This window comes from Vitis vinifera, chromosome 4, assembly GCF_030704535.1.
Source record: "Vitis vinifera cultivar Pinot Noir 40024 chromosome 4, ASM3070453v1".
In the NCBI taxonomy this organism is placed as follows: Eukaryota; Viridiplantae; Streptophyta; class Magnoliopsida; order Vitales; family Vitaceae; genus Vitis; species Vitis vinifera.
In genome coordinates, this window is record NC_081808.1 from 3,899,851 (window position 1) to 3,917,500 (window position 17,650).

Consider the following 17,650-nt stretch of genomic DNA (forward strand, 5'->3'; position numbering starts at 1 on the left):
TCATCATTCACACTTTTTTTTTTATAGGTAAATAAGGAAAATATATTAAATGCACTTGCAAAAAGGTGCAATAAAGTACACACGAAGTATACAATAAACGCCAAAAGGCAAGCAAGAGAAAGAAAACTAAAGTAAACACTCACCACCCTAATAACAACCAGCCCCCAAGCGAGTTGGACTGTCCCTAGCAGGAACCCCCCAAAACCAAAGGGCACCCCCAACCTACACTAACTGACACACAACCTGGAGAGAACACAAAATCCCCCCTGAACCCAACTGAAACCAAACTCCCTCAACCAAACTGGTAACGAAAAAGCAGCCTCACAAACAAGTGTTGAATCCCCAAAGCTCCCCCCATTCCTCTGACCGTGAGCAGAGAACTATTGTCATCACTCACACTTCTGTGACGAAAATAAAAGCATAAACTGCATGTACAAGAGAATCTAATTTATTTTAGTACATCTAAGCATTCTGACAACCTTGGAATGCTTTTGCAGACAAGCTTAAAAGTATCAACCTTCTCCTAGAATGATTAAACCACAGCTTGTCTCTGCATCTATATCTACTTGAAATTGGTGGAAAATTATAAAAAAAAATAACCCTGCTGAAGTGCTGCTTGTTGGCCCATGATGAAAGCTTCATACTTGATCGGAAAAGTTCAAACATCAATGACAAAATTAAACAAAAGTTCTAAATCAATAATCAACACAAAAGTGTACAAATTTTCATATTTTCAAGTCTATATGATCACCTCATTATTAATCAATGAATTAGGTACATTTACATATAGTATGAAAGGTAATAAAAAAATTTTATGGATAGACACAAGATATATAAAATAAGTACTTTAGTAAAATAGTCTTGTAAAAAATTTAAAGCAAAGTCAAAATTGTCAAATCATCTTTGTCACGTATAAGTTGCAAACAACCAAAATACCCAAATGTTTTAGTGAAATAAGTTTTATTTTATGAAAAATCATTTCAAATATTTATGAGCTCAATAATTTAAAAAAAAATTAAAAGATATATATTTAAAAAAAGACAGTTTTTATTAAAAAATTCAATAACCTGAAATATTTTGTAGCAAAAGATCTTTTAAAAAAATAGTAATTTCATTGATAAATATCATGAATTTTTTTCTCAATTAACTAAAAAGTATTACTGGAGGATCTCATTAGGACCATTAGTCAGGTTTTGATCTCAGTTTCATGGAGAAAACCTTTAGAGGGCATTCTTTTTCCCAATTTCAGAGGGGCAGCTGCACCCCCACCCACTCCACCCCCCATATCAGTGTTTATCGGGTTGTGTTCCCACTAAAGACTTGTGAATGCTTATTAGATTGTCTCCCCACTAAAGAGTCACAAATCCTGCTATTGGGATTCATTTCAATAATGATGCTAACAAGAATCTCTTTGAGTGTCTGATGTGTGGCAAGAGGAAGGTGTAGGGATCATTGGATCTTGAGGTTCTGAATAAGATTTTGTTATCGGGAGGTGGGGTTGATGGTGTTGTTATTGCAGCTTATTTATTCAATTGCTGTCTGTGGCAGGAGAGAATAGATTGGCATGCAGACTTCATATGTCAAGTTGCTTCCTGGTGAAATCATATGCCCAAAAGACTTTTCTCCAATCTTGACTAGGGGCGTAAGGTACTAGTGCTCCTTCTAAGGTTGGTTTGTTAAGAGAGAGAGAGAAGAAAACCTTGATTCTCATTCATTGTGTCTACTTACAATTGAGAAAATATATATATACAAGGCTAGGAGTCCTAACTACCATACATGTGACCTATATTAAAAAGGAAAGATTGTACACTATAAATTCATTATATTCAACACTCCCCCTCAAGCTGGAGCATATACGTCATATGCACCAAGCTTGTTACAAATGTATTTAATCCTAGGACCTCTAAGAGATTTAGTGAAAATGTCTGCTAGTTGATCATTTGAATTAACAAAACTTGTAACAACACATCCTGATGTGATCTTCTCTCTAATGAAGTGACAGTCAACTTCAATATGTTTGGTCCTTTCATGAAAGATTGGATTGGATGCAATATGTAATGCGGCCTGGTTATCACAGATGAGTTTCATCTGTTCATCCTTTCCAAATCTCAACTCTCGAAGAAGATGTCTTAACCATATGAGTTCACATGTTGCCAAAGCCATAACTCGATACTCAGCTTCAACATTAGATCTGACCACTACATCTTGTTTCTTACTCTTCCAAGATATTAGATTACCTCCAATAAAAACACAGTACCCTGAAGTGGAACATCTATCTGTGGGTGAGCCAACCCAATCTGCATCTGTGTAACCAACAACCTGAGTATGACCAATGATCAAAACTTGTAACAACACATCCTGATGTGATCTTCTCTCTAATGAAGTGACAGTCAACTTCAATATGTTTGGTCCTTTCATGAAAGATTGGATTGGATGCAATATGTAATGCGGCCTGGTTATCACAGATGAGTTTCATCTGTTCATCCTTTCCAAATCTCAACTCTCGAAGAAGATGTCTTAACCATATGAGTTCACATGTTGCCAAAGCCATAACTCGATACTCAGCTTCAACATTAGATCTGACCACTACATCTTGTTTCTTACTCTTCCAAGATATTAGATTACCTCCAATAAAAACACAGTACCCTGAAGTGGAACATCTATCTGTGGGTGAGCCAACCCAATCTGCATCTGTGTAACCAACAACCTGAGTATGACCTCTGTTCTCGTACAACACACCTTGGCCTAGTGTACTTTTGATATATCGAAGAATGCGGATTACGACATCCCAATGGCTATCACATGGTGACTGTAGGAATTGACTAACAACACTCACAGGAAAAGAAATGTCTGGACGAGTAATGGTGAGATAGTTCAATTTACCTATGAGCCGTCGATATCTCCCAAGGTCTCCTAAAGGCTCTCCCTGTCCTGGTACAAGTTTGACATTCGGATCCATAAGTGTGTCTATCAGTTTACGGTCTAACATACCAGTTTTTTCCAGGATGTCTAAAGCATACTTCCTTTGGGAAAGGACCACTCCGGAACTGGATTGAGCTATCTCAATTCCCAAGAAATACTTGAGTTTCCCCAAGTCTTTGGTCTGAAAGTAGGTAAAAAGATGTTGCTTTAGTTTCTGAATACCATCCTAATCACTGCCTGTAATGACGATGTCGTCCACATAAACAACCAGATAAATACACTATGTAACACACGAATAGAAATATTGAACTGGGTCTGGATTTCAGCATAAGATTTCTGGAAAATAGAGAATAACTCAGCTCGATTTTTCATTAAAAATAACCAAGTACATCGAGAATAGTCATCAATGAAAGTGACAAAATACTGAAATCTTAAAGTAGACGCAGTCCGACAAGGACTCCAAACATCAGTGTGGACAAGCTCAAAAGGAGACTTTGCCCGATTATTCAAACGCTTTGGGAACGAGACACGAGTATGTTTCCCAAGCTGACATGACTCACACGAAAGCGACGACAAAGTGGAAAAACGAGGGACCATCTTCTGGAACTTGGAGAGACTAGGGTGGCCCAAACAACTGTGAATGAGGAAAGGAGCATCAGTGGAAATGCAAACTGTAGGAGATGAATCCGAGGTGAGGTGATAGAGGCTTTGAGACTCACGTCCTATGCCAATCGACTTCCCCGTACTCCGGTCCTGCAAGGTCACAAACACGGTCACAGGAAGGTTTCCCGGAATTGATGACACGGGGAAACTGGAAAGAATTAGGTTTTCTCCCTTGGCTCTGATACCATGTTAAGAGAGAGAGAGAAGAAAACTTTGATTCTCATTCATTGTGTCTACTTACAATTGAGAAAATATATATATACAAGGCTAGGAGTCCTAACTACCATACATGTGACTTATATTAAAAAGGAAAGATTGTACACTATAAATTCATTATATTCAACAGTTTCTTTATTCAGGAAACAATATAGGGGGAGAATTATAGAGCTTGTGAGAGAGTTGAGATACTAATCAATTTGTGCTGCCAGTGCAAACATGAGGAATCAAATAATCACATTCTTATTTGTAGAAGAAGAAAGATTGAAGGAATAAAAGGTATAGAATTCTTTTCCTTAATCTTTTGCTTGTATAGAGACTCACATAGATATACAAAAAATCCTAGCACCTAAATTAGAAACTTTCCTAACTCAATCACAACAAATCCTTTGACCACAAGATTGCCTAATTCTCTCTACAAAATTACAACTTCCCTAATTTCATTCTTCCATATTATCAACTGTGAGTGTGTTCATAGTTTGTGGTTTTTTCTGTTTTCCTTGTTTGGTGTCTAGGATTTTACCTTGTCTTCAGGGAGCATTTTGGTTTAGTTGGCATAGCAATTTTCTTGGTAACAATGGGAAGAGGGTTTGGAGGATGATGACTCCCTTGTGCCGTGCCTTTTCTAATGTGTTTGGAAACAGCAGAACAAAGGATCTTCAACAGGATGGAGCAGCACAAATTGCCTTTAAAAGAGCTCCTCATCAAATATCCGCCTTCATTGTTGAGGTTGCTTGGGTGGGGGATTGAGTAGGCGAGATGGTTTAGTTTTGATGATTCATCTATGTTAAATTTTATAGATAGGTATACTTCTTATATACCTAAGTTTCCGCCTTTATTTTTGCTAGGTGCCCTTTAATATACATATTATTTGCTGATGATTAAAAGAAAACAAAAGATGAAGTTGAAACCTCATCTTTGTTTACCATTTCATGTTACATAAATAGTAACATACGGAAGTTTTCAATCATACAAGATACAACAATACATGAATAATTTTTTTACACACATAGTTTGCTCATGATTAAATTTGTGACAACTAATCTTGTAGCCACATGACGAAGAATAAGAACCTATTATTACTGTTAATCAATTTAACCAATAATCATCATCCAAACCTACTTTTTGAAAAGGCATGAGCCACCTATCTACAAGGATGGTGACAAATTTTCATTATAGCAGCAAAAAAAACAAAGCTTGCAACATATTAACGAAAGCATACCTTGAAGAGAATGATGTCAGGAGCACTTTCATATCGGTGAGATGAACGAACAGCTTCATCCTTATTGGTGTCACCGGTCAGCATCCATTCCTCAGAAATAGAAACAGAAGGAAGCCGTTCTTGTCCATCGGCAGAGAATGATGAAACACGATCCTCCTGAATACCAGTCATGGCTTCCCAAGCAACTCGTTCAGATGGTGATAATCCAGAATTCTTTCTTTTCCTGTAAACATCTTTTGGAGCAGCCTTTTCTCCAGTGTTGCGTGGAGTCCAGGAAAAAGCTCTACGAGCCTCTTTTTGCAAGTTACTTAGACTGCTGGAAAAAGAAGACCTTGTAGGTGCACCTGCCCTTGTTTTTTGCTTAGGTCTAGGACCTGAAACAGAGATCCGAGGTTCTCTGGAGGGTGAGCTAATGCTGACAGCTTTGGCAGCATATGCAATGATTACATTGTTGTTTCTCAAGGAAGGAAATTCTTTAAGGATCTGTCAGTAAATATCATTGAACATCAGAGTTGGGATGTTAACTATTAGTGGGGCTTTCCTATCTTTGGTTTCCATATATGAAAGCATGGCAGCCACACCCCACTTATATCCTCATAAATGAAAAGAAGGGAATTTTCAAAGTAGAATGAAGAGAATCTTTGTCAACATAGAAAAGACATTTTTTCACAAAAATCGCATGCACCAGGAGGGCATTTCAGTTCTAAAAATAGGAAATATAGTACCAGAGAAGCAGATTCCAGTTGTTTCCTCATCAGCAGAACTTCAAGTATTAAATGAGGGTGCTCATGCAGGGAAGAACATCTTTGCTGCCATGGCAATGGCAAGGCGGCCAGAACACGAAGACCTAAGGCCCATGAGTTAAGCCTGGAAACCTCAACATCAGATAAATTACCATCTCTTCTCTTCAAGAAAAAGTGAACCTTCACAGCAGAAGAAAACAGAGCTTTAGTTAAAGAAAGCAATGTTTCAAACGTAGATGGAATAGTGCATGAACTTCAATCATATGCCAAAACACACACACCAACAACAACAAAAACAAAAGGAAAATGTAGACAAGAAACATCAATTACAAGAAGTTGTTTTGACCGCAGATTAGGTAAGAGCTGCATAGCACCCATTGCAACTGGTAGAGCATCATCAGAGTCACATAGTGAAGAAAGAAATCGTGAAGCTTCTGCTGGACCTCCACCATTAAGGGGGTCAGCAGTGAGAAGTTTCACAAGTTGTCGACCTTTCAATTCCCTCCGTAACTCTATTGATAATCCTGCACTTTCAGCTACTTCTAAAGCAGCAGAAACAGCTCCTTTTCCAGCTAATCTAAGTGCCAAGCCCTCAGGATCTTCCTTGCACTCAGCTGCAACCTGACAGATCCAGGAAAGAAAAGAGGAATAAACATTTAGAAATAATTAGTCAAAGGAAAAGCCTGTGTTCATATTTTCTTTTGCATATTAGTCTAGAATAGAAGAGAGTTATTACCTCTTGCCAGCTGCTATAATGATCATCTGCACATAAAATGTGATTGTACCTCTGCAGAGCTTGTCTCATTTGCAGGACCTAAATACACCAAAGAGTTTGTCAATAAGGAAAATTAAAGGACAAACCCATAACACCAATGCCCAAAAAAAAAAAAAAACAACATGCCAAGCGTTAGGCAAATCTATCAAGCAAACAAGTTCTGACATTACTAGAAAAAGAATGAAGCAAATCATAACTAGTTACAGTAACCAGTACCTCATTCCTAATTGGATCACTTTGAGTCAAGTGGCAACTGCACATGGTAAGAACATCCAAAGCAGCATCCAGTTCCCATCTGTGCAAATACCTGGTACAAAAATTTAGAAACCTTGAGAACATGTACGTAGGTTAAACTTTATCAAAAATCTACTCTAAAGCACTAACTTAAGCAAGTATGATACCATCCATGACAAATATAAACAGATAAAATAGGAAAAACATAATGAGGTGACCTCCTTTTGTGCAAAATGCAATTGTAACAAACTGATAGTAAAAGAAACAAGACGACAGAAGGAGGGAATGGAAAAGATAAAAAAAGAAAACGAGCATAGAAAGGAACATGGTTTCAATTTCATAAACAAAAGTACAACGTCTAAATGCAAAATGTGATTGATTAATCAAGTTTCCGTTCCCCTCAAAAAATAAATGAGAAGGTCAGTTCTGAAATCCAAGATATAACATGAGATGGATTAATGACAAGGAAAATAAAGGCACCCCTCCAATGATATGACATACAAAATTCAATCATCAACTTGAGATAACAGCTCTCATGATATATTTCAAACATAAATAGTGTTTTTCATTTTTCTTTAAAAAACAATCTTAATAACTCCACATACTTGAGGGCAAGTCTAGCTGCCAGCTGTTTATCCTTCAACCGCAGGCAATACTGCCAACTGTTGCTCCCAATGCTAGGGCCTCCATAACCTTGAGGTTGTCCAGATCCTGAATGGTTTTCTTCCCCACGTTCAATGAGTAGCTGAAGTAACCGATCTGAGGCTCCATTGCGCAGAAAGCGATCCGAAAGAGCAAGAGCATCCATCAAGTTTCCTTCATCAATTAATCTATGATAGGACAATAACAGGATAAGTTAATAGAATCTCACTTCCACTGTCAGGTGCATTGAAATTACTATTTGTTAGTGGTAGAGTTAATTTGAACTGAGGAGAGAGAACAAAAACAAAGAGGGAGAAGAGTGGAGTGTGGGGAGGGAGAGAAATTTAGACAGCAGATGAGACAGCACGAAAAATAAGATCCTTTCAAGATTAAATTTGGTTTGATGCTGTAGCCTTTGGCTTTCTAAAAAAGGCAGTTACATTTGATGCGCCTTAAACCTGCATAATTTTGCACTAATTAGCTCTACGAGATTTTGTCAGTCCACATTATTCCTCCCCCTCTCCATGACAAAACCTGATCTCATTTTGATTTAGAACTCCAGAATCTTGCTGTGTTCACAGGACCAGGCATCCCATCCTTTTCCTGTTTGCCTCCTAACCCCAAACCTCATTCATTTTGGTTCCAAACTATGATTTGCAACCAAACCATGAAATATAACCACGTGTACAACTTATTTAACTCATGTATGTCACTAGTCACAACTAAATCATGTAATTTGGTTCTTGGGAATGGTTCATCTACCCTACACATGAACCCAAAACTAAATAACCCAAGCCCATCCTTTGTTTGCCTATCTCAGGATGAAACTAAAACCCCTCAGTTGCTTCACTTTTCAGATTACACCAATGCCAGACCAAGTATCACCCCAACACAAAACCATATTCCCATGATCAAACATTCCATCTAATGGAATCCAAAAATTACTTAGCCTCAATCCATTGCATGTGTACATCAACAACGAGGCAAATGGTTAGGAAATACACCTACATAATCACAACAAAATAAAATTCAAGTGAATAAAAATCAAACTAAAAATAAATGTCTCTGCTTAATTTCCAAGTATAATTGCCTATCATGATTACCAATTTGAAAAACATTAATCTGAACCATGAAACAAACTGAGAGAACAGAATATTTTAAAGATGACTGGGGAAGTTTATAGGGGAATAATCTTGCCATCAGTCGGAAGCATAAAAAAACATGTTAAAATATTCAACTAAAGAGATTTGATCTGAAGGTTACAGAAACATGAAGCATCAGCTAAACCATTTCTCCAGAAAAATAAGGATTAGCTTATAAAAAACACCCAAAAAGTTAACTAAAAAGCATGGAGATTCTTTCAATTTTGCGCAGGTTAATCATTCTGTTCTTATCCTTGGAAGGAAAGTAAGCAATTAAAAGGAAACTAAAAGAACTAAGCAAGATAACCATTGGCAAAGTAAGGAGTTGCTAAAAAGAAAGAGAAGACAGTATCACCGCTCCACAGCTTTCTCATAGGGTACTTCATTTTCCCAATCAAAAGAAAGGAACACTGTTGTATCTTCAGAAATTTCATGTTTTGGAGAATCACGCCACAAGTTGTCAGGAGCCACACTAGTTTGACTGTTGAAGTCAGTAAAAGTTGTTGAAAGATTACTGCTATTGACAATATCGTCAACCTCTGACTCAGTATCACTGTCATGTTCACGAAATCTCTTGATAGCAGTTCTTGCTTCAGGTATAACCATACTATCATTATCTGTATGTTTAGCAGTGATAGCAAACTCTGAAACTCGATGAAGATTGGTTTGCATTTGTATCCATCGGTTCAAAGTTGGGAACCTGTTTTTCAAAAGGAAACAACAGTAGAAAATCATGATTTAAACCACATAAAGAGCGGGGAATAACTTCTGGCAAGTCAAGTCACCTTTCTGATTGATCAAGAGCAAACTCATAAAATAACCTGTCAGCATCAGGTGCCTGCAGTAATCCACTATTCAAGGAACTAGAGAGAGATGAATCATTGCCATTGTATAATATACTACTCCCAAAAACACATGCTAAGACGGCCCTCACTGGTGATAGTTTAACCAAATGCTTCACTATATCCAACTGGAGAGGGTATAGAGGGACACCGGGTGTTGCAGAGGAACGGCTGTAAAAATTAGGCTTTGCTTCTCTAGAAGAGGGAGAAAGCACTTTGTTTTCTGAGTTACTCTTAGGACAGGTAGGAATCACTGGAATGCATGCCCATCCATGACCAGATCTTGGAGGATAAACTGGAGGTACACATGCAGAAATCACTTCATGGACAAAATCAGCACACATAATTTCTGCTACCTTTCCAGCTGCATCAGTGCTGCCTCGGTCAAAGACCAGACGAGTTAAAAGCTGTAAAGTTAAATAAATAAAATATGAGCAAATTTATGTTCCTATAGAAATGGTAATCATAACACACTTTAACACATACACTTGTCAATGAGACTCACTAAATCTGTTGTTCATATGAATGTACCATTTCTCTAATCTATTTCTCATCTTCAAATAAAAATCAAAGTATAATAAAAATCTATAAAATCAAACAGAGTCTAGATGCAACCTGATATATCTTCACTTATCTGAGAAAGAAGGTAGCTCAGTATAAATTCCAAACCCCCACTCAAAGAAGAACCCAGAAAAACTAATCCCTACAGATATGAAGTTTGATACATTGGATTACTATTTAATTACTGACATATTGGCCTTATCAAGGCTTTGCCTTTGTTCCTTTTTCTTGAACAGGAACAAAGGTAGTAAGGGTTGATGGGCAGAGTCACCAACCTAAGCACAATGTTTGCATAAGCTTCAGTTTTGGAGGCTTTCACGGTTATGCATGGTTGCAACTTGATTTTGCATACGGATTGATGAATTTTATTTATTGGATGTTGTTCCAGTTCTGGTCACTCAGCTGCAAGTTTTTGGAAATCCTATTGCTCTTCATAATGAAATCAATTTCACCATCAAAATGTCTTTTAAGAAGTCCCTCCTTACTAGAACTTCTACCCCACCAATTTCTTAATAGAAAATTGCTCATAATGAAAAGAAAATACTACTTAAAAGTTAAAAAAGCAAAGAAGTTGAATATTATATGGATCACATACACAATCCTTCATATAAAATTGGCTTCAGATTGTGGTTTTCATGAGCAAAACTAACATATAGCATAAATTTTCATGTAAAAACCTACACATAATTTTGAAATTCTATATTTCCACCAACACTCCACCTAATCAGTGAAACACACCAAAAACCCTGAAAATCCATAGACATTCACCACATTATCTATTTTGAAGATGCAATATTCTTATAGAGTTGCATTTTCAAAAGGAATTTAAATTAATTTTGAAATAAAAAATCAACTTATATATGGCCTACAAGATATTATAATCTTTGTTTGTAAGTTTAATCAAAAAAGGAACTTAAAGAATCATCTAATCGAATCCTAGGTTGAGTACACAAAAATATAAACTAGTTTTAATAACGAGGCAATGTTTACAAATAAACATTCTCAGTAATAAATTAGAGGTGTTTTTCACCATTTGTGGTTAACATAACATGAACAGGGACTTGAACCCCTTGTTTAAACTTTTCAAACAAACTTACTATAGCAATCATTTCAATTGAGAATTCAAAAGAGAAACCCAAATTTTCTCCTTTCTGCCAATGTATGCAATAATGGTTAGTCATATGTATGAATTTCATATACTTACTAATTTGTTAGTTATATATGTGCATTTCATGAGTGTATATATATATTTATGTGTGTATGTTCTTATGTATGTATACATGTATATATGCATGTAAGTGTGCATACAAAATAGTTTAGGTAAATGCTTCCACAACCTATAACATTGTTGTGCAATCAACAAAGTAACAAATGTCATGAACATGATCTTCAAATCCAGACAGGATAGTTTAACCCAGGGAAAAAAGAAATCTTACATCTTTAGGCCACTCATATACAAGCGAGAAAAAATTGAAATCATGAGTTGTATCTGTCCCATCAACTATGTCACCAATTGCAGCAATATGGAGTATAAATTGTGAAAGAAAAGTTGTGGGCTTTGCACTTATGGGACCAAAAAGCCTTTTTCCAGTATCTTTGATATCATAACCCACAGGTTGCATATTGTTTTCTCCTGCTGCTGAACTGGGTGTCTGTTTGATAGCTCTCAGCCCAAGCCCAAGAACCCCATCCTTGTCAAAGTTTAAAAGAACTTTCCGATCAGTATAGGGGCCTTCCCCTCTTGTTTCTGTTTCTTCATCAGCAACAGCTCTTGCAAGATTATGAAGCTTACCTGTATTGCACATGATAAGACTCATTAAAGTCACAGGAACAAAATTTCTGCAGTATCCAGAAAAGGGAAAATAAAAATTGTTCCAGAAATTCCTCTTTGCCACACTATGAAAAAATAAAACAAAACATGTACCACTCAGAAACTGCCGCTTGCCCTTGTGAGCATCTTCAATCATCTGATGGAGTATGGCAAGAGCACGTTCCCTTTGTCCTTGTCGATAAGTCTCCTTTGATGATGAAATTATTATCTCTCCAGACAAAATTGCTGGAAGAGCAGGAGGTTTATCCTGCAGGATGGATCATGCACCAAGACCATTAACTGGGATGTGTTATCCAGCAGGCACTTTATACTCAATATACACTAAATAAAAGAAAAGTAAGAGGTTCAATCGGAGCAACCTCTACAATTTTCACCAAACCGAAGGTAGAAAAAATATTTTGTTACTGCACTTAGGTATGTTAGGATAAGCAAACAGATACATGAAAGAAATGGGAGGTGAAACAAGGAAGCATGGTTTTGAAACTCAAAAAGTTCTTCAGATTAATACAACCCCCTAATTAATTTGATGAAGTTTGCAGAGGAGGGGTCCTAGAGCATCAGATAATAGCTCAAACAAATATAAGAGGATACAAGCCTCCCAATCTCTGCCTCGGAACATATCCTACATTTTTTTGAAGCAAAGGGCTAGAATATATTAGCAAGTTGGTTAATGCTTGTCATTCTGTGTAAGTTCCCATTTTTTTCATCCATTATTGACCCAAAGAGAGCTGCACCATAATTATCCCAGAGAAGCAGGCCCCAGAGACATGAAAAGGCAGGAAATTAGGGGCCTATTTGGGAAACTTTTTGAAAACAGTCCACAAAAAACAGATTTTAAGAACAGTTCTTAAAAACAGTTCTCAATTGTTTTAACGAACAAAATTCTATTTAGGAACTCAAATATGAAAAACAGTTTTCTTAATGTATTCTCCATGAAGGTACTATGCACTAATGTACAATGCAAAAGTTCCCATATATTTTCCATACAACTAAAACCTGTTCTAAAAATTAACCTGTTTTAATAACAAATTCTCAAAAAAAAAAAAAAAATGTTTTCTGTCAAAGGTGTTTTCATAACAAATTCTCATAAAACTGTTTTCTGTTATTAAAAAAAAATGTTTTCAAGAACAGTTTCAGTCTTTCAGAACAGGGCCTGAGATTTTAAAGAAAGAAAATTCAAGCAAAAGGACTAGCCATCCATAAAATGAATGACTAAACAAAGAAGGCAATAAAATGGCATAAGAAAACATAACCAATCAAATTATAAGCACTTTACAAAGAGAATATGCATAAAGAGATAGTTTTGTGCCTCCTTCCCTCTTGCAGATTATATTACAAGTGCGTACTTTTTTGAAGCCCATGATGGCCAAGCCAACAGCATCTTTCGGTAATTTTGAAGACCAAAGCAATTTGATCGGACAGCCACTTAAGTGAAAAGAAAAGATATTTGGTAATATTGGATGGATTATTTACCAAGCTGATTACTCCCAAAATTTAGAAATTAGATAAACTTCGGAGTTCATTAAGTAGCATAGTCCACAAGTCCCTAATGTCTAGCTCAAACGGGAAGTGGTTTGTGTGGGAAAGAATAGGCAACAAGTTTGATTCTGTATACCTATATATATATATATATATATATACATATTGACAGAGTGAAACCACAAGAAGAGTGAAACCCGTTTCTATAGATGAAGCGAAAATATAGTAAAAGAGTAGCAAGGGGGGCACCCATGTCCACAGGAAGTGCACTAAGACTGCTACAAGTGCAACTAAAAAAGAAACAAAAGTCAAGAACAATAAAAGGAAAGACAGGAACAAAAGAAAAATAAGAAAGCTCCTTATCCCCTCATGCTATTTATAGAGTTCATCTGTTACTAGGGAAACCCTCAATCTAGGACTGTAATGAAAGCAACACAAGTTCTTCAACTTAAGGACTTGTAGAGCAATCTTCTCAAAAGTCCCTTTATGCCTCTCTTTTTGAATGCATCAAACTAAACAAGGAGCAGACCTCCACACTTTTCTTGTGGTTATATCATCTGAACTCCCATTCCAACTAATAAAAACCTGTTTCCAAGAACTAGGGAGCAACCAGGCAATAGGGCAATGAAACATAGGTTGTGCAAGTTCCATCCTCTCACCTTGAGATAATCCAACTTCTGAACCCTCTTCCAAGCAGCTAGTCTAAAAGAGCTACTTTAGGGAGGCGCTACTGGACTTCCATATCTCATCAGCAAGGAAGGCCGCTCCTCGATAATAACATTTCACCAACACCACCCCTCCACCTGGAAGGTTCTGTCTCATTCTCTCTTCCCCTACCCACCTAGAATGCACACAATTAATAGTTCAAAAAAGAATCCAGCCATTCTACTTCCCAATCCTGAAAGTTCTCAACAAACTTCAGGTCCCAAAAGTCATTAGCTTCCAATATGACTATGATAGGAGGGTGCCAAGCCTTCTCTGTCTTGCAATAATAAAAAACTTGGGAAACCTCAATTTAAAAAAGAGGTCACCCACCCTAAATCATGTCAAACCTAATTTATTGTCCATTTCCAAGAGAAAAGGATGTAAATCTGTAGAACTCATCCCACCCTTGACTCATACACTTCTAACACTAACACAGACTTCTTTCAGTGAGAAAACACCTTGACAAGTCAGAGCACCATCCTCCTCTTAAGACCCTGTACTGCCCTTTAACTTGCCTCCTCCAAAAGCTGTCCCTCTTATTGACAAATCTCCACAGCCATTCACCAAGGAAGCCTTTGTTCAAGGAGTCCAATTTTCAGATACCAAGGCCCATCTCTCTTCTTTTCACCCTCAACATTGTGTGGAAGGAAGTCTCACTTAAGTTTCTCAAGCCAACAGCAAAACAAGGCAAGCATGATGGATGCAGCATGTAAAATACTAATGAACATGTCAAAATACTCTTGATCAAAGTAACTTTATCTCTTTTACAAAGGTCCTGCTGCTTTCCAATGGCTAATCTCTGACTGAACCTCTGCACTACAGGATCTAAACCACCCTAGCCTTGAATGGGACACTAAAGGGAGGACCAAGATAAAAGGAGAAAGCCTGGTAATTCTGCAATCTGAAGCCACTGAAACAGAATTGACATTAATCATATTACCCACAAGAATGAACACACTCTCATCTAAATTAACTTTCAACCTAGAAACAGCCCCAAAACAAAGCAGACCACATTTGAGATATCTCAACTGGCCCAAACCTGGTCCCATAGAGAAGGGAGGGAAAGAGAGAGAGCCCCATCATCAGCCTACTAAGAGCTCCCATCACTATAACATGAAAGAAGAGAGATCTCCTTGATGCAGCCCCCAGTGCTATCAAAGAAATCGCAGTGGTGGGTCCTCGTAACTAACAAGCACAAGAAAACAAACTGAAGAAATGCAATCTCTGACCCAACTAATTCATCTTCCCCAAACAGGAAAGCAAAGACATGAGGAAATTCCAACTGCCATCATCATACACTTTGCTGATATCTAGCTTCCGAAAGACATCTGAAGTGCCATTTCTCAACTGTGAATCAACTGCCCCATTGGATAACAACATGGATTCCAAATTCTCCAGCTGGACATAAAAAACGTTCAAGATTCTGAAATCACTATGCAGATTACCTTTTACATCTTAAAACTAAGATCTCAGCAATCAGCCTATACACACCCCCACCATGCCAAGACCAAAAACCTTTCAATACGTAAGCCCCTCCTTTCTTCAGAACCAGCATTATAGAAGTAGCAATCACAGACCTCAATGACTCATGGAAACCTGTCACTGAGGCCATTAATTCTCTCTTCAGAGTTTCCCAATTTTGCTGCCAAAAGGTCATAGTAACCATACCCCATGATTTTACTTAAACCTGTGTGCTATTTTATCAGGAAAGAAGTGATTGTCACTTGATCAAAGTTCATCATTAAGATGTTAAGGGAGGAGGAAGGGGGAGAAGTACATATATATATATATATATATATATATATATATATATATATTTTAAAATGTTTTTCCCCCTTTTGAAAATGGGATTATTCATGAGTCAATATCTAGAGTAAATGCAGCAGAAGCAAAAAAACCACCATGTACTAAAGGTGACAATGGATGTTTTACTTGAGAAGAGTGTTTTAAAGAAGTTTTTGGACTGACGCCACTCACATTTTTTTAATCAGCATTCATCTTATCTACCCTTTCAGAGGGGTTTCTAGCCTCTTCATCAGTAAAAATCTCTTTCTTGCTAATCTACAAGACTTTTTGGATGTTTTTACTATGTTCATCCATGGTATTCTACCCACAACAAATTGGATATGAGGACCTTTGAAACATTTAACAACTAGAAAGAGCTCCTAATCCAATATACAAGAACTTCAAGATATTACCTGCTCCAAGAACTCATGTAGACGCTTGAGAACTCGCCTTGTCACAGAAATTACTCCAACTTCATGGATCTGATCCCAGTAAGTGGAGCCCATCTTTGGAGCTCGTCCTGGATATATATCAGATAACATTACTTGAGCCTGCATATGCCAAAAGTCAACATCAATGAATATCTCAGAGAAAATGATTGTAGAACATAGCCACAACAACAGAAACAGCAGAAATGGAATAAAAGATGAGAATGGTGAGGCATTATTTAGTATGGTGGGAAGCATCAAGAAGTGAGCTTGCCAAGTATTTTTATAAGATTATAAAATCTTTACCACAACAAGAAGTAAAATCATGGCCTATTTATTTTATCCCATAGCCAAACTTTTAGTGTTGCATGTTCATACCCTTGTTCTGATCAGAGGGAAAAAAAATCATATCCTCGTTGATAGAGGAATTCTTGCATGCTTTGATTAAGTCAAAGGAAAAAAAAAAAAAAAAGCATGGACTAAGAATAGCTACATGCAACATGACCACTCTTGATGTCCGAAAATGCAACACAAAACATAATTTGTTGTTAAACAAAAATGCAAAATTCAAAATGAACCTCATATTGCATGTATTTCACATTTCTCAAAACATTGTTTTGTTCCATTCAGGATACTATCACTTGCCCTTTGAAATTTCCCTTGTACATTAACCAAAATGAGGGTTTTCCATACATAATTGACAGCCAAAGAACATTTTTTTCTAAGTTCAAAAATTTGTTTAAAACATTTGAACTGAAAATGCACTGAAAATCTTTAAGATTCTAAAGATTTGTGGCTCTACCTACATTAAGGGTTTCCCAATGGGCATTTAAAGGAATTCAGAGCCATTGGCCAACTGTGTGTTTTCCAATCTTCTTGACGATCATTTATCAGAATTCAAATATGCAATTATTAATGAATAAAGTCTGCATTTTGTCCATTCCTCCAGCTTAAATTTCTTTGTAAATTGTACCAACAAACAGTTTCTAAAGCTTAAGATCGGTCACAGAGACTCAAAGAAAGACCATTATAAGCACAAATTTAACAAAAACTTTTGTTGAAATTTTTACAATATGAAATGAAATGCATGGAAATGGAGAACTTGTTGTCTATGAATGCCTCAAGCCTGATCTCAAGCAAAGGGAAAAGGTTTCATCTATATCATACCACTCATGGAAGTATGTTACAAACAAACCCACTACCATAACATATACTGTTGATTTGCTTCAGTGCATCTCAGCAACAAGGGTCAGTGCCAGTGAAGGAAAAGAGCTACAGTCCTCCATCGTGCAATGCATGCAGTTATTGATAGATAGAAGAATCATGGTATGCACTTTCGTGTTATGCGGGGGTATTCTGTATTGCTGAATAGGGCACCTACTCTGCATAGATTAGGGGAAACACCATTTTCAATTGTCTCAAAAACTAGGATTAGGATCAGAATTATTCTTAAGCAAGTC

General features: G+C 36.9%; 1 protein-coding gene across 2 annotated transcripts in view; it reads right to left on the bottom strand.

Moving 5' to 3' along the window:
- LOC100262933 (uncharacterized) overlaps positions 1 to 17,650 on the bottom strand; it is an 80,302-nt gene that overhangs the window by 14,636 nt on the left and 48,016 nt on the right. For both annotated transcript variants that reach the window (XM_010650286.3, XM_010650287.3), the window contains 11 exons: positions 16,176 to 16,313; positions 11,887 to 12,040; positions 11,399 to 11,754; positions 9,345 to 9,808; positions 8,915 to 9,259; positions 7,381 to 7,605; positions 6,758 to 6,848; positions 6,503 to 6,580; positions 6,097 to 6,387; positions 5,749 to 5,946; positions 5,024 to 5,506 (listed from right to left, as the gene is read on the bottom strand). In XM_010650286.3, coding sequence (XP_010648588.1) covers positions 5,024 to 5,506; positions 5,749 to 5,946; positions 6,097 to 6,387; positions 6,503 to 6,580; positions 6,758 to 6,848; positions 7,381 to 7,605; positions 8,915 to 9,259; positions 9,345 to 9,808; positions 11,399 to 11,754; positions 11,887 to 12,040; positions 16,176 to 16,313 — 2,823 coding nt within the window. The remainder of the gene's footprint in view (positions 1 to 5,023; positions 5,507 to 5,748; positions 5,947 to 6,096; positions 6,388 to 6,502; positions 6,581 to 6,757; positions 6,849 to 7,380; positions 7,606 to 8,914; positions 9,260 to 9,344; positions 9,809 to 11,398; positions 11,755 to 11,886; positions 12,041 to 16,175; positions 16,314 to 17,650) is intronic.